General features: G+C 39.1%; 1 protein-coding gene across 3 annotated transcripts in view; it reads left to right on the top strand.

Annotated features, from left to right (window-relative positions):
* Positions 1 to 24,277, top strand: part of Atg2b (autophagy related 2B) — a 72,850-nt gene that overhangs the window by 37,897 nt on the left and 10,676 nt on the right. For all 3 annotated transcript variants that reach the window (XM_005390396.2, XM_005390394.2, XM_013517180.1), the window contains 16 exons: positions 4,248 to 4,405; positions 4,782 to 4,954; positions 5,561 to 5,711; positions 6,686 to 6,885; positions 7,047 to 7,127; positions 8,792 to 8,898; positions 9,245 to 9,337; positions 10,072 to 10,142; positions 10,587 to 10,663; positions 10,810 to 10,980; positions 12,736 to 12,877; positions 14,798 to 15,000; positions 15,906 to 16,132; positions 17,029 to 17,137; positions 18,091 to 18,285; positions 18,916 to 19,017. In XM_005390396.2, coding sequence (XP_005390453.1) covers positions 4,248 to 4,405; positions 4,782 to 4,954; positions 5,561 to 5,711; positions 6,686 to 6,885; positions 7,047 to 7,127; positions 8,792 to 8,898; positions 9,245 to 9,337; positions 10,072 to 10,142; positions 10,587 to 10,663; positions 10,810 to 10,980; positions 12,736 to 12,877; positions 14,798 to 15,000; positions 15,906 to 16,132; positions 17,029 to 17,137; positions 18,091 to 18,285; positions 18,916 to 19,017 — 2,260 coding nt within the window. The remainder of the gene's footprint in view (positions 1 to 4,247; positions 4,406 to 4,781; positions 4,955 to 5,560; positions 5,712 to 6,685; positions 6,886 to 7,046; positions 7,128 to 8,791; positions 8,899 to 9,244; positions 9,338 to 10,071; positions 10,143 to 10,586; positions 10,664 to 10,809; positions 10,981 to 12,735; positions 12,878 to 14,797; positions 15,001 to 15,905; positions 16,133 to 17,028; positions 17,138 to 18,090; positions 18,286 to 18,915; positions 19,018 to 24,277) is intronic.

Genomic DNA, 24,277 nt, shown 5'->3' with positions numbered 1-24,277 from the left:
AGGACCTTGGGAAATATTTTCCCAAGTAGTAAATTATGTCAATCAGGAGAACTACCTTATCGTTAGGCTGGCATTTACTGTAGGAGTGTGGAGCCTGAAGCTGCAGTCTCCGTCTAGTTAATTGGGGTTGGAGCCAAACGTCCTCAGCTGTGGCCTTATCTTGTCCTTTGAGGTGTCACAACCTCACAGGTCTCAGTGGTGACCAGTGACTCACAGAGGTTCACTTGCTATGAGTCTGTTGCCCATCTCCAGACAAGGGGCATAGGCTTTGGACAACTCACAAGTAAACATGGAAAGCCAGTTGGTTAATATAAGTCCTGCTCAGAGCCACTTTGTAGTGGTCTTCATCATATAGTTAAAGTTTTTTATATTTCATTATAATTCACATATAATGTCACACATAATTTATAAATTCACATTAGAGAGGTTTCATAATTTTTTTGAACTGTGGGGTTTGTTTGCATGTAATCTAAAGTTTGGAAACGATGCATCTGCAGATTCCTTCCTTCAGTTGGTAGCTGAGCAGTGTCTGCTAGTTGCTGCCATGTGTAGGGAGAAGTCTGAAGTCAGGAGGAGCCTGTCCTAGCCCAGCTGAGAAGAAGGGATTGACGCTCTCTTTCTTCCTGTCTCAGTTGAGCAGGTTTCTTTCTGTTAAAGTAGGACATCAAGGACAGCAATACAAAACTTAAATACTCAGCTTATAAATGTATTCGTTTTCTACTTCTTGACATGAGGTCTCACTGTGCTGCCCAGGCTGGCACCAAACTCCTGGACGCTAGCAATCTTCTTGCTTCTGCCTCCAGAGTAGCTGGGATTATAGGCACATTCTACTGTGCCTGGCTGTAGTACTTCTTTTTTTTTTGGTACCAGGAATTGAACTCAGGACCTCGTGCTTTCCGGGCAGGTGCAATGTGACTGAGTTATATCCCTGGCCCCTAATACTTCTTTTTGAAATATAGGACAAGGCCTTTTCTTTGAATATGAGCTATTGCTTAGAATTCTACTTTGTCTTTTTGGCATAAAGTATACCCAGAAGTATAGACATTATCTATACTTCGCTTCTGGTTCCTTTAAAATGTGGTAAAAAAAATTACTTTCAAAATAATCTGAGGGCAACGTCCTTGTAAATTCTCAAGATTTTTTCCATGCCAATCTGGATATTTGAAGTCAATCAGTTATCATGTAGTATTTAATTAAACTTCTACTTAAAATAAGCAATACAACCAGATTTGAGACCAAACCCAGTTGTCCCTTGGTGAATATCTGAGATGTGTAACTCTCCTGGTGAGAGCAGAAGTTCTCAGGTGTGCTGGAGAGGAGTGTGTGTAGCAGGTAGTCAGTGGGCAGGACAGCAGTCGCCAAGGCTGTTTGAGGCAGCTGAGTGGTTGACCACTTAGCTCTGGGAGCTAGAGCATACAGTATGCCGCTCACTGGCTAAGTGGAGATACTTTGGGGAGCTTCTGTTGTGTCTTACTCTGCCTGCTTCTCCATCTTCAGGTCCTGGAGTTACAAGAATGCTGAAGTACTCCCTCACTGGGTATCGTAGAAATCTCAGAATTAACTTCCTCAGGGTGTGAATTCCTGGCCTCTTACTTGGCTTTGTATTTTCAAGTTAAGATTACTTAAAATTTTTCAGATATTCTCAGAAAGGCGGCTTGCAAAAACAGTACAAAGAATTTCCCCTGCCCCAAGCTGTTTGAGGGGAAGTTGCTAATGTGATGCCCTCTTGGCCTTCGCTGAGGGCAAACAAGGACATTTTACATAACCTTAATCATCCAAATCGGAAAATTAATATTGATACGTGCTATCTACTCATTTTACGAAATGTTTCAATAATGTCCTTTTACCTTTTTTTGAAAATCTTGTCTTTTTGCACAGGAGTTCTAACCAATTTTGCCTTTATTTTGGATATTTAAAGTAGTGGTTTCTTTCTCTAGGGCCTTTGTCAACTGGCATTTTTTGGAAAGATAGGTTAAGGTACAGGAAATTTTTCTATGCCAAATATCCTTTCGAATATAAAAAATTCTTACCGGCTTCATTAAGTCAAATATTTATTGAGCATCTATTATGTTCAGGCTCATAAACACAGATCATGGTGATAGGCCCTTAAATATCTTAAGCACATAAATATCTTTCTTAATATTAAAAACATCATCCAGGCCGAGTGTGGTGGTTCATGTCTGTAATCCCAGCACTCGGAGGCTGAGGCCGCAAGATTACCTTGAATTCAAGCCCAGCCTGGGCTACATAGTGAGTCCAGGCCAGCCTGACCTACATAGTGAAACCCTGTCTCAAAATAAATATGTACGTACATACATACATACATACATACGTACATAAATAATAAAATGAAATAAAAATATCATCCAGTGTTTTACTGTATTAATGGTATCAAGACTGTGTTTGCACCCATAGGTAAATGAGGACACTGTAGTAAAATGATGTGAAACCTATAGGTTACATGCTGTAAGCTCCAAGTTTTTTTTTCTCTTTTTGAGACAGGGACTCACTACGTAGTTCAGGTTGGCTTTGAGCTCACTTTGTAGCTCAGGCTGGTCTCGAACTCACAACAGTCCTCTTGCTTCAGCCTCCCGAGTGCTGTGATTACAGGTGTGCTCCACCGTGCTTGGCCATGCTCTATATTTTACTTATAGTAATAGGTTTTCTGTAACCTATGAAGAGCAGATAATGCTTGCAGGGAATAAGGTAAAGGAATATCATTTCCTGAGAAAATGCATTTCATACCTTCATCATTCCTGTACGTAGGATTTCAGACCAAAATGTGAATTTACGGTCTTTTATTTCTTTGTCCTATAACATGCCCAAGAGGCAGTAAGTACTATAGTGTTTTCCGCCATGGCTATCAGTATGTCTGAGATGTGGCATCTTTCTGTCCTGTATTTTTGGTATCTTCAACAGTGATGGTTCCAAAAAGAGGCCTTTTGGGTGGCGTTTATAACTCACTTAGGGTCACACTACCACAAACTCAGGAATCCTCACTGGTTGGTGCATTGGTGGGTATCACACTGGACTTTACTTTGAGTCTGTGCTTTGTCAGTCCTCCTTGTGAGGCATCCACTGTCTTTTCCTCGTCAGCTGTGAGGGTCTGCCATGTGACAGCCACAGTGCTCAGCACAGGTAGAGATGGTTGTATACACATCTGCCTCTCCAGGGTCGGGGGTTGGTGGTCTCAGACAGGGAAAGGAAGCAGTAGACCAGAGTGTTAGAGGCGTTGTGATTGAAATGGGTACCTGGGAAGGATGTGCTGTTTGGGTCCCGAGCTAACATAAGGCATAAGATTGGGTTTTCCTTAAACCCTTGTAGAGTAGGTGAGGGGAGCAGGCTAGGACAAAGGGTGTCTGAGTGGTGACAAGCATTTCTTTGAAAAGGTAGGATGCATTGGTAGCCTAGCTGCGACCCTGCTGGTCACCAGTGTTGACTGGGTGTTGTAGCTAGTGAGTAGTATTTTCCTTCCGCCCTGCCTTCTTCTCAATGAAGTGTGCTTCTGCTGGGGCGGCTGTTGGGGGGGGACTTGCAAATCTTTCTAGAGAAGAAATGAATTGGGAGCAGTATATAATATGGACTCCCATCCTAGCTCTGTGATTATGTCATCCTGGGAAGTTCACTTGTCCTTCATGAGTTTATGTGGGTATCAAGCGAGAATAGTGATTTTCCTGGCTGCCCACAGGACTGAGGGGAGGGCCCAGGGCTGATGCAGGAGTGTTGTAGTTTAGAAAGTGCTTTCATGTGTGAGCAGTCTTCCTTTTGTTCTTTGTGGGTTTTTATTTTTAAATAGCTTGGCTTTTCAGTACATTTAGATGTACAGTATGAGTTGTTGAGTATGTAGCATAGGTAGAAGTAGGCAAGGATCTGTTCAGGTGTCTAATGTGTAAGTGTCTAATTAGGTATCTCACTGTCTCACCATAGCCATGTTTTTTCCGCTAAAAAACATGGTTTTTCCTCTAAAAAACGTGGTTTTTCCGCTAAAGTAATGTTGTTGTTGTTTTTTCGTGGTACCGGGAATCGAACTCAGGACCTTGTGCTTGCCAGGCAGGTGCTGTGCCACTGAGCTAAATCCCCAGCCCGAGTAATGTTGTTTTTAAAAAAAACTCTTTCATAGCATTTAACTTCTATTTCACCTTTTAAAAAATACTTCGTTCATCTTACCGCTTGCAGGTGTATTCTTTATTGTATCATCAGTTAAAATAAAGAGTTGTGTGTTTATTTGTAAACTTTTGTCTTGATAGGATCTTTAATGACCTGCTGCTGTGGGAGCCTACTGCTCCCTCCCCAGTGGAGACGTTTGAGAATCTTTCCTATGGGATCGGGCTTTCTGTGGCCAGTCAACTGATTAATACCTTCAACAAAGATAGTTTTAGTCCGCTTAAATCTACTGTTCACTATGGTAATATATTTTAAATTTGTTCTGAGTTAAAATGCCTAGCTTTTAAATCAGTACAGTAGTTTCTATTTCAGTTGTAAAATTAAAAATGTCTTCTTTATATTTTCTCTTTATAACTGTATTTTATAATTTCTTTGATAATTTATAAGAACGTTTCCCCATTAATATTACCACTTCACTATGTTATCTGTAGAGTGATAGTATACACATTAAAGTTCAGAACTAAAGAGAAAAATGTAAAGACATGTTTTTATTGTCATTCCATATATTTTGTGAAAGTAAGGTTACCAACACAAAATATGTTTGTGCAACTTTTTAAGTTGCTATTTTGTTTCTGTAAGCTCTAAGAACCGTGTAATACCATAGTTTTTTCTCATAGATGAAGAAAGTGGATCTGAAGAAGAGACTTTGCAGTATTTTTCTACTGTTGATCCCAATTATCGTTCCCGTAGGAAAAAAAAATTAGACCCTCAGAACAAGAACTCCCAGAGTTTTCTTTCTGTTCTTCTGAATATTAATCACGGATTGATGGCAGTGTTCACGGATGTAAAAGTAAGGATTATGGATTACAAATCCAAAGTGTTTTTTCTAAGTACCTTATTTTGAAGAAGTATAAGGCTGGGGATGTAGTACAGCAGTGGAGCACTGGCCTAGCATGTGTGCAACCTGGGTTCATTTCTGTCCTGTGACTGAAGTAGGTTCAGTTGTTCAGTGCATGAGGAAGACCAGTGCTGAGGCCCAGCAGGAAAATAGCAGCTTCTGGCATGCAGCAGTCATTGCCAGGCAAACCTTTATGGCCCTTCCTTTGGAAAATGGGCTAATTTTGTTCCTCAGGTGGCAACTACTAGGTTAATTACTTTAAAGGAAGATGAAACAGAGATTGACAAGTATTTGGCAGAGGAGGTCTTACATAGCATTTAATTACTCAGGTTTTAGTATCTCCGTATTGACTGGTGCAAGAGTTAAGCTGCTTTTGTTGTGAGGTGGGACATTTTCCTACACTGAACTAAGATCTTATTTAAGTAACCACTTTTAGGAGCTGAGGATGCAACTCAGTGGTAGAGTGCAAGCCTAGCATGAGTGAGGCCTGGGTTGCACGTCCAGCACTGAAATTAAAAACGAAATTGTAACTGCTCTGTTTCTCTCTTTTTTTGTTAGCAAGATAATGGAGAACTGTTGGAAAACAAGCATGGTGAATTCTGGTTAGAGTTCAGTAGTGGTTCGTTGTTTTGCGTGACAAAATATGAAGGTTTTGATGACAAGCACTACATTTGCCTTCATTCTAGCAGTTTCAGTCTGTACCACAAAGGTAGGACAAGTGTGTATTTCTTCATTTCCATTCGCACGTGTTTAATTTCTTATTTAGTAAAGAAAATCTGTTGAGAACAGAACTTTGAAATTAGAAGTTATTTTTTGTGTGGGGATCTGATCCCTCTGTCATGATTAGTCCAAGTAATATCAAGTACTTCATTCTTTTTTATACTGAATGATATTGTACTGAGTGGATATACTATATCTTACTTATCTGTTTATTAGTTGATGAGACTTTGCATTTCTTAGTCTATCTTAAGAAATTTTTTTTTTTTTTTGGTTTCAAGTACAAAATTTACCATTTTTTGAGAAGTTGTCCAAGTTGTACCTTGTGCGTAGGTATGAGATACAAATTTTTAAAGTTTATGAGATTGTCCTATTTAAATTTCATTTTGCTTGCATTTCAGAATCTTAGGTTTTTTTAAAAAATGTTTTAAGTTGTGCACTGTCAGTCAGTTGTACCTTTGTATATCAGCATTGGCAAAGAGGAGTAAATAATTAATGCCAGCCTGGTTCTTGGGCATCACCCTGCCAGGATTTGGAAATGCAGGTTGAACATCTCCAGTCTGAAAACCCAAAGTCTAAAGTGCTGCAAAATCCAGAACTTTTAGTGCTAATAGGATGCCATGAATGGAAAAGTCCTCACCTGACCTCATGTGATTGGTCACAGTTAAAATGCAGGCAAAATAAAAATATTGCATAAATCATTTTCTGGTTGTTTATTTGAGGTGTATGTGAAACAGAGGAAGTTTGTGTTTAGACTTGGGTCCCTTCCCCAGACACCTCATTAGCTATTATGAAAATTCCAAAATCTGAAAATATCACAATGTAAAACACTTCTGTTCCAGGGCATTTCAGGTAAGGGCTACTCAACTTGTACGTGGAGTTTTGTTTTGAATTTATGGAAGTCTAGACAGAGAACTAATTTCATGTAATCATTTTGTTAATATTTTCACCCCATGGTGGATCTAGGCATAGTGGATGGAGCGATTCTTCCTACAGAAACACGCCTGCCCTGCTCAAACCGCCCACATTGGTTGGAACCTACTATTTATTCCTCTGAAGAAGGTGGGCTTAGTAGAGGTGCTTCAGATGGTGTGGGAGGAGACAATCTGAATATGCTCTCGGTTGCAGTCAAAATACTGTCCGATAAGTCAGAGTCCAATACAAAGGTTTGTGTTTTATACCTTTATTTTGTTAAGTACTTGCTGTTAATTTGATTGCTAGCTAAGATTGATTGTATAAGAGGTAAGGCGTTCACTTTCTTGGGAAGACTTTTGAATTACAAGATTCCATAGGTGGTAAATGTAATTCTTTGTCTTGTTCTCTGTAGGAATTTCTTATTGCTGTAGGACTGAAAGGAGCCACTCTTCAGCACAGAATGCTTCCTTCTGGTCTTAGCTGGCATGAACAGGTAGGGCAGCTGTTACGTTCAGTTTATTTTGAAATTTATGTTGGCATGTAATGCACTCAAGGAAAAGGTCACAGGTCATAAACGTTCTCCTCAGTGGATTATAAAGTAAATACTATGTATCACCACCCTTAGGTTAAGGTGTACAACATTAGGATCACTACAGAAAGTAATAGATTGTTTTTTTCTTAAAGTTTGATTCCTAAAACTTCTCAATGACAGAGTTGTCTTTTTGTCATTAAAGAAAAGGAAAGCATTCTGTGTCCCAGGATCAATGGATGTCTATAATGAATTGCTTTTATAAACAAAAGATTTTTAAGTGCCATGATTTCTATCTTATCCCCTAGGCCAGTGATGGTGAACCTTCTAGAGACGAGTACCCAAACTGCAACCCAAAACCCACTCACTTATCCTAAAGTGCCAACACTGCAATTAAATCTGAATAGTGAGGTTTCTGTTTAGAAAAAACAATTCATACATTAACATCCTTTGTCTCAAAAGAAAAATAGATAACATGTGTGCCATCGGTTTGCCAGCCCTGCTCCAGACCATTAACATGATGGTGCTTTAGAGCATTTTATCAGGATTTCTGTAATTTCCAGTTGAATCACCTCTATATAGTGAAGTTAAGGTGCAAAAAAATTTTTTTTGTCAGTGCTGGTAAGCAAAATCAGGGTCTTGCACCATGATGGGCAGTTCTTTTGCTATATTCCCAGTCCCATAAATTTTTTTTGTTTTAAGTTTCTGTTGTTAGATTGGATTGGTTGTTTTTGAGTAATAGGTACCCTTAAGTATGAACTTCGAGGAAGAAGCAAATAAACAAAGTTAGCTTTTCTTTATGTGAGAATGAAAGTACACTATGATTTTTTTCATGTTCCTTGGAAAGAGGAATTTTTCATTGTGCAAGGAAAATAATAAATTATTTAAAAACTTGAATGTTTCCAGGGGTTTAGGAAACAGGAAGGTATCTCTGTCTCTGGTGGAAGTAGATGGTTAGTATCAACATTTAATCAGCTATAAAGGAGACACTCAGCAGGACCTCCTTATTTCCTTAGAAATGTGAGACAGTAGGTGTTGGTGAGAGGGCCTGGTTTTCAGACCGAGTATAAATTAAGGAAAGTGAACTTCTTTCAAGAATGAGTTATATGGACAAGCAAACCCCTCACTGGTTATTTAGGAAACCAGGTTTTCTTTTTTTCAAATAGTTTTCAAGAAATAAGTTTTTAGAAGCTTGTTCTAAGAAGAATAATGTGAAATTATATATGCTTTGTTATTAATCAAGATACAATTTCTTGAGATTTTATAGCATTGCAATTGCTGGATGTTTTCCTACATTTCAAATTCTGATTTTTTGCAAGTATTGTACTATTAAAAATTTTATTTTTCACTGTATATATGTAAGGTGTAAAAGATGAGGATTTGATATACACAGTGAAATGACTGTTGTCAGGCAAATGAACATATCTGTCACCTGCTGGGATTTCCCTTTTTTTGTGTGTGTATACAACTTGAAATGAATTCCTTCAAAATGATTTTTCTTCTAGCATTATAAATTTCCAATTAAATGGTTACTTTTCTGTGTAATACTTTATTTATACTCATTAAATATATTATATCAAAGCTTTTTTTCTTCTAAAGCAGGGCATTTTATATTTTTGTGATTATAGATCTTATACTTTTTGAACATTGCTGATGAACCTGTTTTGGGATATAATCCTCCAACTTCATTTACAACCTTTCATGTTCATCTTTGGAGCTGTGCACTTGATTACAGGTAAGATCACAAATGTAACAAAAATTATGTTTTATTTAAAGTGCGTATTAGCTGGGTGTGGTGATGCCTGCCTGTAATGTTAGTACCCTGGGAAGCTGACACAGGAGGATCATAAATTAGAGCTCAGTGCTGAGCAACTTAGGGACTTGTCGTGACCCCATCTCAAAACAAAGAGGGGCTAGGGAAGTGGCTCATTGCAAAGGGCCTGGGTTTAATCTGCAGTACTGCAAGAAACAAAATACTAAATTTTGAAAACTACCTAGTTCAGTAGAGTTAGATTCAAAATACTTTTTAAAAAGACTTTGTCTTACATCAAATTGATACCCCTTCCTTTTTTTTATTATAGGCCACTTTATTTGCCCATCCGATCTCTTCTTACAGTTGAAACATTCAGCATTTCTAGTAGTGTTGCACTGGATAAATCTTCTTCTACTCTCAGGTACTGATGTTAATGTCATTATATGCCAGATGTAGCCCTTCAGAACATATTAATTGATATTTAAACCAATTTATTAAAGTCTCAGTCTTTTGTTAAAATCATTGTTCCTCTGCTAATAGTCATATTCTTTCGTCTAAGTTACTCATTCTTATTTCTCAGCTGACTTGGCCTGTCCTGCTCTTTTCATTATTGTGTTTTAATTCTTGGGAGTCTTAGTTTGTTTTTAGAACATACGGTAAACTTTTCAACAATTGATCCACTTTATCCTTGTAATTTAAACCTTGTGAATTTCGAAGCTGGATGTGGGTGGTGCACAGCTGTAATCCTAGCGCTCTAGGAGACTGAGGCAGGAGGATTTCAATTTTGAGCTCAGCCAGGGCAATTTAGCAAGACCCTGTTGCAAAAATAAAAAATAAAAAAGATCTGAGGATGTTGCTCATTGTAAAGGTCTTGAGTTTATTCCCCAGTCAAAAAAAAGAGCATAACAAAACAAAACGCCTTGTGAATTTGTGCATCTTTGTAAAAACTTGCCAAAAATTTAAAATTAATTTGAGCAAGTGATTACTCTCATTCTTTATACCATTTTAAGATTTCTAGCGGTCATAAATAATAAATTTTTAAAAAATTAATAATTAGAAAATGCATGAGTTTGATGTTCATTAAGTATAGGGTGATCGTGTGGTATATATTTGAAGCTTAGTTTTTCAGATGTTGGTTTTATCTTTTTTCTTCAGAATAATCATGGATGAGGCTGCTTTACATCTGTCTGACAAATGTAATAATGTCACTATAAATTTGAATAGAGGTAAGAGTTAAAATCTCTACTAGATTAATACTGCTTTGTTTTTCGTGTGTGATTATTTAAAAGCATTTGAATTCTGGAGGGATGCTAATTAAGGATCTTGTTACAGATCTTTAGAGGTTGAAGGATATAGTGTTAATGTGATGTGTATTCAGAGTTTTTCAAGTACTGACTTTTCAGTTTGAAGTTATAATATTTTTGTAAAACATTAACTACATGCACCGAATTATATATACTCCAAATATTTATTTAATATAAGACAGTTTGGTTCTAACTAAAGCTAAATTGTAGGATGAAAGTAGACAGAATTTCTATTACATCATAAACATTTGTAATGCTGTCTGCAATGAATTTTAAAGAAATGCTAGATTCCTTAGGTGTTGATTGGGTAAGCATTTTTTGAAATCCATACCAAGACATTTTATTAATTATGTTTACCATTTTTAGATTATGTCCGTGTGATGGATATGGGACTTTTAGAATTAACTATAACTGCAGTGAAGTCTGATTCTGATGGAGAGCAAGTAAGCTATTAAGTAGAGATCTTATATATCCATTTTTCCTGTGACATGAAAATGATATCTTGTGTAATGTAAATCTTTATGAACGAAGAAATTTCCATCTGTTGTTTGGAAAACGTTCCATCCTTTTCTCTCTGTGTCCTGTGTAGACTGAGCCCCGCTTTGAGCTCCACTGTTCCAGTGACAGCGTCCACGTCAGAACGTGCTCAGACTCTTGCGCCGCACTGATGAATCTCATTCAGTACATTGCAAGCTATGGTGATCTGCACGCCCCTAACAAGGTGGCACCGAAACCTGGCACCCCTCAGAGGAAGTCAGAGGTACTGTGTGCACTGTCTCCCCCAGTCCCTACCTTATGCCTGCCATGTTTGGGTCACTGAGATCACCATGACAGTCATTAGGTAGAAAAGAAATGCTGCAATGTCAGCTGTCTCTTTATCTTCTGAGTAAAGGCCTTTTGGAAAAACATTCTACCTTTTGACATTCTTTGTTTCAGAACATTAATCTTCTCCACAGATGTAATATGGTGCTTTTTTTCTAGGGTTAGGTTATTTTCATCTGTTCTCAGGGAGGAAAAAAAACTTGAACTCTTACTCTAATAATCTCCCGTTTGTTATCTGTAACGCTATCCAGCTTCCAGTATATTTCTCGTGCACGCTTTCCTTTCCTCTTCATGACAGCCCAGTGAGAAGAGAAGTTAATGATTATTATCTGCTTCACAGATGAGTCGGGTAAATCCCAGATCATTTAGGTGATTTGCCCTAAATTAATAGGAGAAACAGCAGTAAACGCAGATATTTTGTTTTTGAGTTCAGTGATTCTGACCTTTCATGTCAGGCTTGCACACTGTCCGGCTTTTTCAGCATTTGTCTTTTTCAGATCATTTTTCTTCACGGCCAGTTGTGTGAACAGAGTCTCAATTCACTCAGCTCAGGGCACCTCTGTTAGGGAGGTCTGCCTGGCATTGCATTTTGTCTTGTTTGCAGACCCTTCCTGTGTCTGACGCTTCTGTATGTGACTCCTTGCTCCTGCTGTATTTTACTGATAATGTGATTCATGACTCATTTATCCTGTTTTAGAAAACACTCCCCAGTTTATTAAAAGTTATTTTAAATTATCCCTTTCAACTTAGATCTTTCCATGTTAGACTCATGCTCACATTTTAAAAAGCATACCTTGGGGCTGGGGATTTAGCTCAGCAGCAAAGCGCCTGCCTGGCAAGCGCAAGGTCATATTTGGTTCTTGGTACCGGAGAAAAACCAAAAAATAAAAAATAAAAAATAAAAAGCATACCTTAACGCCAGATGTGGTGCAGCATTCAGGAGGCTGAGGTAGGAGGATCACTGAGTTCAAGGCCAGCCCGAACTACACGCTTGAGACCTTACCTCAAAAACAAAATAAAACACATAGCTTAATTTTTTTTTTTTTAGCTTAGATTTAATGAGTCTGCAGTTTACTGACCAGAGCAGTGAAGCAGGAGTATAGGCATTGAGCCCTATGAGTCACCATGTAGTAGAGTTTCCCTCCTTTGTACATCTCTGCTGCTCAGAGAAGTCCTAGCTTTGTCTCTAAGCATGAATGACCTCACAGCTATCAGATTTGAGCAGATCACACCTAATGAGCAACCCCTTCCCCAGCTATGACAGAGCTCTCAGCTTCCCTCTTCCCCAGGGCATTGCCCATGTGAGATCTCAGTTTCCTGTGCGCCTTTGAGGTGATGACACATTTATTCCTGTCTGCCTGTAGTTGGGGTGGCGATGGCAGTACTGAAAGTGAAAATGTAACAGCTGCTGGGCAAAACATGGAAAAATAGTATTGTCCCCTTTCTGTGCTTCTGCAAAATACATTTTCTTGGCTTAAAATAAATGTAAGGAATTGCCTCTTAAAGAGTATTTTTAGAATTTTTTGTTGTTGTTTTTGTTTTTGTTTTTGAGATGGGGTCTCACCACACTGCCCAGGTTGGCCTGTAACTCCTGGGGTCCAGTAGTCTTCCTGTAGGCCTCCTGAGTTGTCTACAGTTACATACCACATTGCATATGTCTTCCACTGTTTTTACTTAGGGTTTTTGTCTGTAGGTAGAGTCCAGTGGTCGAGCATCCTCACGCGGCCCGGTGCTTCCTGAAGCAGATCAGCAGATTTTACGAGATCTGATGAGTGATGCTATGGAGGAGATTGATGTGGAGCAAGTCAATTCGTCTGTAAAACCACAGGCTAACGGTAAGGCCGGGACTTTTTTGGGGGAGTCTTCTGTTGTGTTCTTGTCAAGTTTTGAGTACAGTAACTTAAAAGAAAAGACATGTCTGGGTTTTGGTGAGTGTTTATTAGCTAGTCAGCTTGTATTTATTGAGTGTCTAGTAGATAAATAACACAGGCCAGGGTGATGCAGGGCATGTGGAGTAGGGTGGGACCCAAAACTTCATTTCTGATAGCTCACAGCCTGGGGATACAGATTGGCACTAAACTGATGCTGGTGCATAGAGTTACTGACACATGACAGAAGGAAACCCCTTACAGTGTGGCATACACTGTGCTGTTTGGGAAAGATTGGGATAGCTTCATGAGACTGTAGTGAGGATGAGACAAGTTGGCTTTTAAAAGTGGTTGGGAATTAGGTATGTGGCGAGGAGGAAGAAGGTAATCTTGGCAAGGTCACGGATGGGTCTGTGGTGGAACATAGGGGCATACTTGAGCCTTCATTGTTCCACTGTTACTGGTCTAGCAGAGAACAGAAATCCCTTAGTGACAAGAAGCAGACACAGTCAAGTGAGAGGGAGGTGCGATGATTAAAGATCCTTGAAAACCAAATGGAAGCATCTATGTATTTTGAGGCCTCTTTTTCAAAAAGAGTTTTTTTAGTTGGATAAATACAGGTATTTCTACATATTAGGGAATCTTTTTTATTTTTGCAGAATTGAGGATTGAATCTAGGGGCTCATGAACCTAGGGGCTCATGCATGCTAGGCAAGTGCTCTACCACTGAATTACATCCCCAGCCCTTTTTAACATTTTGAGACAGTTGTGAAGTTGCTTTGATTGGCTTTGAACTCATTACACACCTGCCTCAGCCTCCCAGATTACATGGCATCTTAAGTTTTAAATATTTCATGATGTTGTAAAAGTTGGCATTTGTTGTGGCTTTCATTTTAATTTAGGATAACTAGAACTAAGGAAGTAAATGGACTTGTAGCTTCCTGTGTACTGATTTGTAATAAATAGCAACAGGTGTCTTCATACATGAAAGGAATATTAGGTGAGTATTCACTGAAAGGCTTTAATAGACAGTGTTCTTCACTGGGCACTAGGCACTTATGAGGATGTATAAAAATCTTTAAAATCTTTAAAATCTCGTGACCCAACCTCTTGAGGCCAGAATGTAACATTGTTCATTTTCGTGTTCTTACCCACATCCCAGTGTTAACGTTTAAGTGTATGGAGAAAAAAAATCAGTGACTTTCATGTGTAATATAAATGTATAAAACGTGTGCTCACATGCAGGTTTTCATGTATATGCTATCTTTTGTGAACTTTATATTGAAAGAGCTCCCTGAGAACAGGTGTGCAGTGTGGGTATCTAGTGCTGAAGAAGTAGTCATCTTTCCATTGTTTGGAACCTCTGCCCTCCCCTGCCTAAAACATGCCTCCCCTTCCACAAGCGGAGAGCTATAGTTTTAGGAGAGGCTTTGCTAGATGTAACAGTTTCCCCTCCTAGTGTAACATGTCCTGAGAAGTTTCTCCAGGTCTTTAGTCACAGGACAGAATTGTCAAGAGTTAGAAATTCCAGCCAAACCAAAACTCCAGCCAACTCTAACCTGGCATTACTGAATTCCTGAGCTTCCCCAGTGCTAAACAGGGGGAACTGTCTCTACTTTATGACACTGCCATTTACTATTTTTTGAGAGAATGTCACAGTTATTTTTAGTCTTTTGTGAGTGGTCTTTGATACATTTCTGCCTCTGGGTAAGGTGTTTTAGGCAAGTTATTTTAGCTTTCCTTAAACCCTAGTTCCATAGAATTACATATGTGAGATTTTGTAGGTGAAACCCTTCAACATAATGTGTATCTGACACCTGGTTAAGATGCTTGGTGTTATTGTTGGTGTTTCAAAGTGTGCCAAAATGTCATATTCTTTTTATCCAGGTGTTTTGGATGAAAAAGCTCACATTCAGGAGCCATGTTGTTCAGACCTCTTCCTGTTCCCAGATGAGAGTGGGAATGTTTCCCAGGAGCCTGGCCCCACTTACGCCTCCTTCTCTCACCACCTGATCAGTGATACCATGTCAGCTGTGCCTACTGAAAATGACGACTTTTGCATCCTTTTTGCACCAAAAGCAGCTGTCCAGGTAATAAATAGTTGACATTTTGAGGCCTTAAAATTATGTTACAAAGTGAGCTAGCCAAAGGATACCTAAAGAAAAATCTTTAGATTTTGTTAATTCTGTACAGTTCAGAATCACTTAATTTTGTAAAAGTGGTTGTTATACTTACTCTTTTTGTGGTATATCTTCAGAGATGCAGAGAGTCTTTGCAAGATTTCCTACATAGGTTTGTTTTGGTATTAGGAATTGAACTCAGGACCTTACACTTGCCAGGCAGGTGCTGTGCCACTGAGCTAAATCTCTGGTCCCCTACATAGGTTTTTGAACTGCACATGTTGAATGTAAGATGATTGAGGGCTATGAAATTAAGTGGCAAGAAGATGCACTGCACCAAGTCGCAGTCTGGGAGCTGGGAGAATGAGTTGCGGGCTGGAGGCTGAGATGAACACACATTCTCAAAACTGCTCCTGGTAGCTTAGGAGGTAGCTGTATTTGTTGCTAAATTCTGAGAACCTTCTGGTGAAATTTTTTTTTAAAAGACTCAAGTTCAGAGGAAACCTATTATTAGAAACATGATAATTTGATCAGTGTGTTGAAGTTTGTCAAGTTTTGGTTAAGAACACAATATTCACTTTAAAGAAACAAACATACAGACACAATCTGTGCCATTTTATTATCAAACACATAGTAGGAGCCAAATTGTAAGCTATGAAAAATGTTCATGGGGTAATTTATGTGCAATAAGAGAGTTCATTTTCTTGATGAAGCAGAGTATTTTATGTGATAATTGCTGTCAGAAATTATTACTTCATTTTACATATTGAAATTCTCTAAAAGGATATAGATTCAAAAAATCCCTTTGAGATATAAGCAATAAAGAATTATTTCTAAAGAGATGAGAGTGTGTGGTACCTGTTGACTAATTTCAGGAGAAGGAAGAAGAGCCCGTTATAAGAATCATGGTTGATGATGCAATTGTGATAAGAGATAATTATTTTAGCCTGCCTGTTAAGAAGACAGACACGAGCAAAGCCCCACTGCACTTTCCCATCCCTGTACTTCGATATGTGATTAAGGAAGTCTCTGTTGTGTGGCATCTGTATGGGGGCAAGGATTTCGGAGCAGTTCCTCCTGCTTCCCCAGCAAAAAGTTTTATGTAAGTTAATTTCTGTGTGTTTCTTTGGCAGATAGTATACTCTTCCCATGGAAAATAACATAGAACTTATCTTAGGAACTGATAAAGTAGTATTTAAATCTATGTAATTCAAATGCCACACTTAAAGTTTCCCATTTGTGAACTTACTTGTATTACTTGCTTTATTTATTTATTTACTAAAATATGACTTACATGCCTCATTTAGCAGGAAGTTTTAGGTATCTACTATGTGCCTGATCCTAAAAAAAGGGCCCAGCCCTTACCCTCAGTTCCCAAGGGAGAGCCAGAGGCAGTCACGTGAGTGACTGAGCACAGTGAAGTGCAGTGTTGGGCAGGGACCATGCACGCCCTGAGCCCCAGCACCCAGCACCCAGTGGGTGACTTGCGGAGAGCCTTCTCACTGGAGCAGGAAGAGCACGAGGCAGAGAGCTGTGGGGAGGGGGACAACATTCCTTTGGGGTGGCGAGAAGCACAGAAGGCTTCATGGGGCGGTAATGTTGTTAGCACTGTGTTTAGTTTAACATTACTTTAAAGCACTTGTGACTTGAGTTGCTTCTCACATGACTGCGCTTTTCTGTTTTAACCAGCATTTTTAGGACTTGTGGTCTGACCTAAAAAAGTTTTTGAGGTAGTAAGAAAGTTATAAGAAGGTCCCATTTTCAGGTGTATCCTGTGATATGGGCCCTATCGTCGTAATTAGGTTTCTTTATAGTTCTGGATGTTTATCAAGCAGACAACTAATGGCTGTAATAAAATACATTTTCAGTATCTCCACAATAGAAAAGATGTAGCTAGTTGTGTAATCATATTTTCTCTTTTCATCTTAATTTTCTGATATCATTCATTAAGTTTCTGTGGATGTTCTTAAACAATATTTTCTCTGTTTTCATTTTTAGTAGTCCTCATAGTTCACCTTCTCACACACCCGCAAGACATGGACGTAGTACAGTTTGTGGGGGGAAAGGAAGGAACCATGACTTTTTAATGGAAATACAGTTAAGCAAGGTAAGATGCCATTTAAAAGAGGAAAATCCACTTAGGAACATTAGTGAGGGCTTCTGGGTTACCGCTGCCCCCTGGGCTACGGCAGGGTTACCGCTGACCTTAAGTGCTCACTTTTGCATTAGAAAATTTATACAAGGATCTTGTATAAAAGACTCACGTCTTTCTTCCTCAAATGTTCTAGGAAGTCGGAGGTGTTTTTATGCTGCCCCTGGAGTCGGGGCTTCTCAGAGTTGAGTGAGCTCACAATCCCCTGAGGGGCTTTTTGAGACCTAGGCTTCTCGCCTCTGTATTTCTGATACAGCAAGTCTGAGGTAGAGCTGGAGAATCTGCGTTTTTAGTGAGCCCCGAGGTGGTGCTGGGACCACTTGTTCTAGGCCACTTAGTGACCACTGCCTCAGAATGTCTGTCTGGGAAGTGTGCCTGTGGGTAATGAGCGTGACGCGTCCTTTGTGAAGGGACACGTCTGGGGGCCGTAGTGCTGCACCACTGAGCCGGGTATCCTCATTTAATTTTGTCAGCTTGTTGCGGTGTCCCAAGTGACATATTTTAGGGTAGTTGGCCTGGGCATATTGTCATGGTGACAATTCCATATTAAACTTTGATTGTATCTTTGCCCTCTTTTGCAACTTGAACCCTGCCTTTATTGATTTTTATGTAATTTCATAAGTATGCAAGATGATAATTTTATGTCTTCCAAATGGGAATTTTGCTTGAAAATGATAGGGATTTTACTGAGGTCAGATAAAAATCGTTAGTGAAGCTTATCCATGTATGGTAGGGTGCAAATAGATCAACAAATAAATGATGAACAAATAAAATCTCATTTAGTTCTTTAAAAGTGGAATTGTAAGCTGAGGTGGAGTTCAAAGAAAACGATGAGTGAAACTTTGCATTTTACAGAGAAAATCTAATTTAAGTAAAGTGTTCTATATTTCTCCTCCTTGTCTATTAAGGTGAAGTTCCAGCACGAAGTCTACCCCCCATGCAAACCCGACTGTGACTCTAGCCTCTCCGAGCACCCAGTCTCTCGGCAGGTCTTCATTGTTCAGGATCTCGAGATTCGGGATCGGCTGGCAACATCACAAATGAACAAATTTTTGTATCTGTACTGCAGCAAAGAAATGCCTCGGAAAGCTCATTCCAACATGGTAGGTTTGAAAACCTCATTTTGTTGTTGTTATATTAGTTTTGGAGACTTACTCTGTTGTTGTGTCTAACAGCAGAAAAATTAGAGTGGGAAAATTACTAGAGAGGAGAAAAAAATTTTGATATGAAAATTCGTTTTAAATATGCTACTTAAAGTTTTATGTTTAAAAAGGTTTTTACTTATCACTTCTAGGGCCTATTAGGTATAGTTGCTAATAAATTGATATCTGAGGAAAACCAGAAATCCGTAGCAATCTGCACAAAATAATTAGGATTTCTAGAAGTGTTACAAATTTCTAACGTTTTTGAAATTTAAGGTAGAAATGCTTAGCTCAGGACTTTGCAGATTTCTACAAGATGGTTTTGAGGGTGGGCTGTGAACTGGCTTCAGCTCTGGAAGCTCCTTTGAGCATACAAGTACGGTATCCATTCACAGCTTTTCCTTTAAGGAGAGTCCATGGCTGTTACAGATTCTTGAAAAGGGTTGTGGACCAAAAAAACTAGATTCAGGCTTTTAAATGGGTAGACAGTTCCACTTTTTACTTCACAGAAAAATATGATTTTTTTTTCTTCCTTTTTTAATGAGAGCCAGGTCATAGCATTGGGGAAAAACAATTTTCTCTTTCTTGTAGTTGACAATTAAAGCATTACATGTGCGTCCAGAGTCTGGCCGGTCACCACAGGAATGCTGCTTGAGAGTGTCATTAATGCCGCTTCGCCTCAATATTGACCAGGTTTGTAGCATGGGTGTGATTCATGTCACTGTGATAAGATGTATACCGTTCATCTACAGTAAAGGAATTGTCATGTTTATTACTATTGAACTTTTGTGAAAATTACATAAAGCTGACTTCTGATTGTGGGAGTTGGTGGTCTCTCTGTGGTCCCCGGGAGAAAATGGCGAGAGGATTTAGGAAATAAAGGCAAGAGACAACAGCCAGGGTCAGGTGGAGTTACCTCTTGCTTGATGAGCCAAAGGACAAATGCATTAGAGTTCTGGAATCTGAAACTTGGGGTGAATAAATATTATTGATATTATTTCCAGTATCCATTGTCTGTGTGATGTAGGACTAGATACCTGCTACTCTGTGTAGTCTCTATGGACCTGCTCCTCCTCATTGAAAGATATGTACATTTTCAGGGACTATCAAACAATTCTGTGATGATGAAATGATACAAAGAATTGTGTATAATCACAGAATCTGGAAGAAAATTTTCCTGCCCTAGGCAAAATAGAAATTAGTAAATTATTACCTAAATTATTTCCTAACAGATTTATGGAAAGGCATAAAGAAAACCACTTTCCCATATTCAAACAAAGACTTCATCATATTCCTGTGGGCTTTGCTTTGTTCAAAGAACTGCTTAAAACATAGTTGGGCTCTTCCAGAACCCTTATTTGAGATGTATAGGATAAGATGCTTAGCATGGTGGGGAAGAGCCTGGGTTTGGAGTTAGACTGGGTTCTGATCTCAGTTCGATAACTTTTACTAGTTGTGTGGCTTCGGGTAAGTCATTTCTCTAGCCTCTATATTTTCTCATTGATAAAAATGAGAGAAACAGTAATACATGTATTTTTTTTTGATAAGCATTAAATATACTTGTGCATGAAAAGCATTTAGCTTGGTGCTTTGTGTGCTATGTTAAGGATAAGTAATATTAACTGTTGTTATTAGTACATAAAACCTGCAGGACTGGGGATGTAGCTCAGCGGCATAGTGCCTACTTGGCAAGCACAAGGCCCTGAGCTCGATTCCTGCTACCAAAAAAAAAGTGTGAGGTCCTGAGTTCAGGTTTAGGTACCCACACACACACACACAAACTGCAGAACATGAATGGAATTTTAAAATAATCTGCTTTAAGATAAGCTTATATTGAAGATAACGTTATATTGACCTGAGCTCAGTTTGAAGGTATTTATTTGTGGGGTGGCATTATTCATGTGTGTAACGTTGATTAGCTGTTGTTCATTAGGTACTTAATAAAACTTGAATAATCCACTGCAAGCAAATGGCCAGTATTTCAGGAATGAACTTAAATATTTATATGGTAAACAAAATATAGGCACCATCTTGGAGAAAATTACTGTGAATAGAGGGCTGTAGCTGATTTTACGTTAGTGCTTGTGGGTTCTGAGCTGAGTCAGACTTTAGATCTGTGTTTCCTCGTGAGAAGAATACATTTATATATCCACATTTTAATTCAGTTTATTCATGTATTAGCACAATAGAAATATAATGAAATATTTATAGGAAAATCCTTTTGTGGAAATCACTGGCATAAGCAAGACTTTGAGTAATACTCATCTTCATTGCATGACTTTACCAAACTTAGCAAGCTCAATATTCTTTAATAGTTTTTTTAATGCTGAGCATAATTTTTTCTTTAGTACTATAAAACTTAATGACTTTAAAATGGGGAAATATTAATCTTAGAAAAGACAGGCAAATAAAATTTATGATTATGTTGAGGAAGAATGGAAATAATTCCCTAAGACATAAAACCTCGCAAAACAAAGCTGTGCTACAGATATGTAAGTAGCTTGCTAAATGAAAAACTCCTTTTTAGTTTACATCTTCGAAGATTGACATACTATATTTTGAGATAGTAAACCACCACTGAGACTAGAAAACTAAGTATTTCTCTTCATTTTTATCTTGTGAGCACAAATCAATTGATGAATGATGCTGTTTTGAGTAATACTTTTTTTAGCAAGCATATCCTGTTCTTATTGCTCTTCATTAAGTATGAAAGCCACACATTGTTTTCTTTGATTGTGTGATTGACTAATTGATTGATTGATTGGGGACTGAACCAAGAGCCTTGAACATACTAGGCAGCCCCCTTACCACTGATGTATTAACTCCAGCCCCTTTCCTCATTTTTTAATTTGAGGTCATCTTGCTGAATCCCAGGCTGGCCTTGAACTTTTTATCTTCCTGCTTCAGACTCCTGAGTAGCGGGCATTATAGGTGTGAGCCATGGTTCCTGGCCCTCTGATGTTTTTTAAAAAGTTGTACTGCTGTCGAAGTTAAGTGCAGTTGCTTCTGAAGTGCATTGTCCCCATGGTGTAGGCAGCGAATACCACAGACAGAATGAGACCCAGCCGCAGAGTGAGTGGACCATGGAGGCCCTGTGACTGGACAGTTGGAGGCCCTGGCATTCCCTGACACAGGTTCATTTTAGTAGTGTATTGTTCAAAAGTCTGCTTAGGGAAGACATTAATTCAGACTCTTTCCTGAAAGCCTGTTTTATTCCAGGTTCAAACTAGGATGCTAGGTATACAAAGGTAAATAAGGTGTCTCTGTCCTCAGAGATCTCTCCATAGTGGGAAGACTGACACAAAGCGGCTATTTTTAATATGCTGTGGTGAGCACAAGTAAGGAAGATAGATGTAGGGTGATATGCCCAAAGAGGGGCTCGGGGAGAGGGATAGTCAGGAAGGCTTTGTGGAGGTAGTGGTGCTCGGACCAGTGTGAGGGGCTTGATGGGCAGTGCAAGGGGGCTCGTCAAAGGAAAGACAGAAAGGTCGCCCGGGCTGGCGGGAGGGGCCCACCTGAGCTGCTGGGGTGCCCGAGGCAGCTCTGCTCAGCCTTTCGTGTTCCGCACTGCGTCACTGCTTGAGGAAGTTTTTAATACTTTACCTTAGTTTCCAGTGTTAATATGTTTAATATGTTTTTGTCATAGCGCTTTAAAGCTAGACACACATATTTTACAGTTAAAGTTTAATATTAATGCCAAACAAAAGTGGTTTTTTTTGTTTTTCTTGGGTTTTTTTGGTACCGGGAATCGAACTCAGTACCTTGCACTTGCCAGACAGGCGCTTGTGCCGCTAAGCTATATTCCCAGCTAAAAAGTTTTTTAAAAATTGAATTGAGATATAATTTTTATAATAAAGGCCAGAGTTTCAGTGCAGAGTGGAGCTTTGACAGCTTTATACCCTGCAGTAACTCCATGCCAGTCGGGATCCAGAGCGTTGTCTCCAGTCCCCTCGTGGCCCTGTGTATTCAGTCTTCCCACTTCGGAGCAGCCGCTCACCTGCTGATCGTCAGAGGGTGGGATTTTCCTCCTGTGTAGCTTTGTGAAAACGGCGTTATACTTGGCTGTGTGCTCAGTGCCGTGTCTGTGCGATTGATCCTTGTCGTCCAGGCCAGCCGGCTGCTCACCTTCATTGCTGTGTAGCACTGTAGTTCCCTGGCAGATGTGCCATGGTTCCTTTATCTGCTCACCTGCTGGTTTATGTTTGGCTTATTTCTTGTTTTGGGCTCTTAATAGATAGCCTTACATAAGGCTGTTAGGAAATGTGTGTCCATTTTATGGACATGTTTTCATTTTACTAATACGGAATAAGAGCGGACTCTCTGGCTGGTAGGGCAGGGAATGTTTACCGAGCACGGGGAGCGGCCACGCGGTTCCCATGTGGCCGAGCCTCAGTTGTGAGTTCCCACCAGCCGCTCTTGAGCGCTGCTCTTGCCTTGCATGCTCATCCTCGCCGGGCTTGGTGGGGTCTTTCCAACCTTAGCTGCTTGCTTCGTGCTCACTGTGGCTTCGGTTTGGATCTCCCATCTGACTGGTGATGTTGAGCACCTTTTCATGTGTTTATCGGCCGTTTGCTTAGCTGCTTTTGTGAAGTGTCTATTTCTTGCTAGCTTTAAAATTGGTTTGTCTTACTGACTTAAATGTTTATCATAAATACCAAAATAAGGAAAATGTGAGAAAATTTAAAAAGCTACTGCTTATATTTTTGCATACTGTCTCTTTAGTCTTCCTTTTTTTCTTAAGGAACAAACGGCTGACTCAAATTTTCTGTATTCTAGAAGGCATGCTTGGAGTTAAAACATTTATTACATTCAGATATCACCATCTAGTGGCCAAAGAATAGCATTTTATGTGTACTATTTGTTAAAATGTAATGCTTGATATAATACAGATAAATGTAATAAATGCATGTAATGTGAATAATATATAAATATGCACAGGAGTGTACATGTTTAAAGCATAACAGCTCACAAACCGCTCTACCTGCTTCAGAGCCAGAGTATGTCTAATAATGTTACGACTGCCTCTGTCCCCCATATGCCGTGTTACCTGGAATTTTCTTTTCACTTCCATCATCTCTTTGTATTTATGATAAATGGGATTGCAGGTGATCCGATCCTTGGGAATTGACAGACTTTTTTGGTGTGCTACTAAATATTGGGAACCTGTAGTTCATTTTTATATTGCATTTTAGTACACTATTATGTTTTTTATTAATTTAGGACCTTTTAAAATGGAAGGGAAGCTGGGCATGGTGGTGCACACCTGTAATTCCAGCACTTGGGAGACTGAGGCAGGAGGATTGTTACAAGTTCGAGACCAGCCTGGGCTACAAAATGAGCTTAAGGCCAGCCTGAACTGCATAGTGAAACGCTGTCTCAAAAAGACTAAATAAATAAATTAATTAAATTAAATTAAGTGCAAGGGAAGGGAAGGGAAAATAAGGAAGATGGGTTTAACCATCTAATTTTTTTATTTTATTTTATTTTATTTTTTGTTTTTTTTCCAGTACTGGGAATCAAACTCACGACCTTGTGCTTGCCAGGCAGGCGCTGTGCCGTGGAGCTAAATCCCCAGCCCCAACTATCTAATTTTTAAATCCTCCAAGATGTATTTGTCAGTTTCAGTGAGGAAGGCAAAATGAAGCTGCCAGTAATAGGCAAATATAACCACATTATCAAGACAGCCAAACATTTTTGTTTGTAATCCTGTAGTTTCAGAAGAGACTACTTGAATGGATGATTTTGTTTTTTTTATTTTGAGTATCATGTCCAATGAAGAAAATGTATTAAAGCAAGTATAACATTTTGATAAAGTAGAAGTAAGTCATTAAGAACTTTCATGGCACATGTTAAGTATCCAGTACATGTGAGCTGCTGTTATTGTTAGTAACATTACCACTACCAAGTAAGAACGAAAGTGCTCTGTTTCTAAGAAAATTAAAAGGTCCTTTAT

This window comes from Chinchilla lanigera, unplaced genomic scaffold, assembly GCF_000276665.1.
Source record: "Chinchilla lanigera isolate Chin_1 unplaced genomic scaffold, ChiLan1.0 scaffold00037, whole genome shotgun sequence".
In the NCBI taxonomy this organism is placed as follows: domain Eukaryota; kingdom Metazoa; phylum Chordata; class Mammalia; order Rodentia; family Chinchillidae; genus Chinchilla; species Chinchilla lanigera.
Note: the sequence above shows the minus strand (reverse complement) of the source record. Positions and strands in the feature narration are given on the sequence as shown.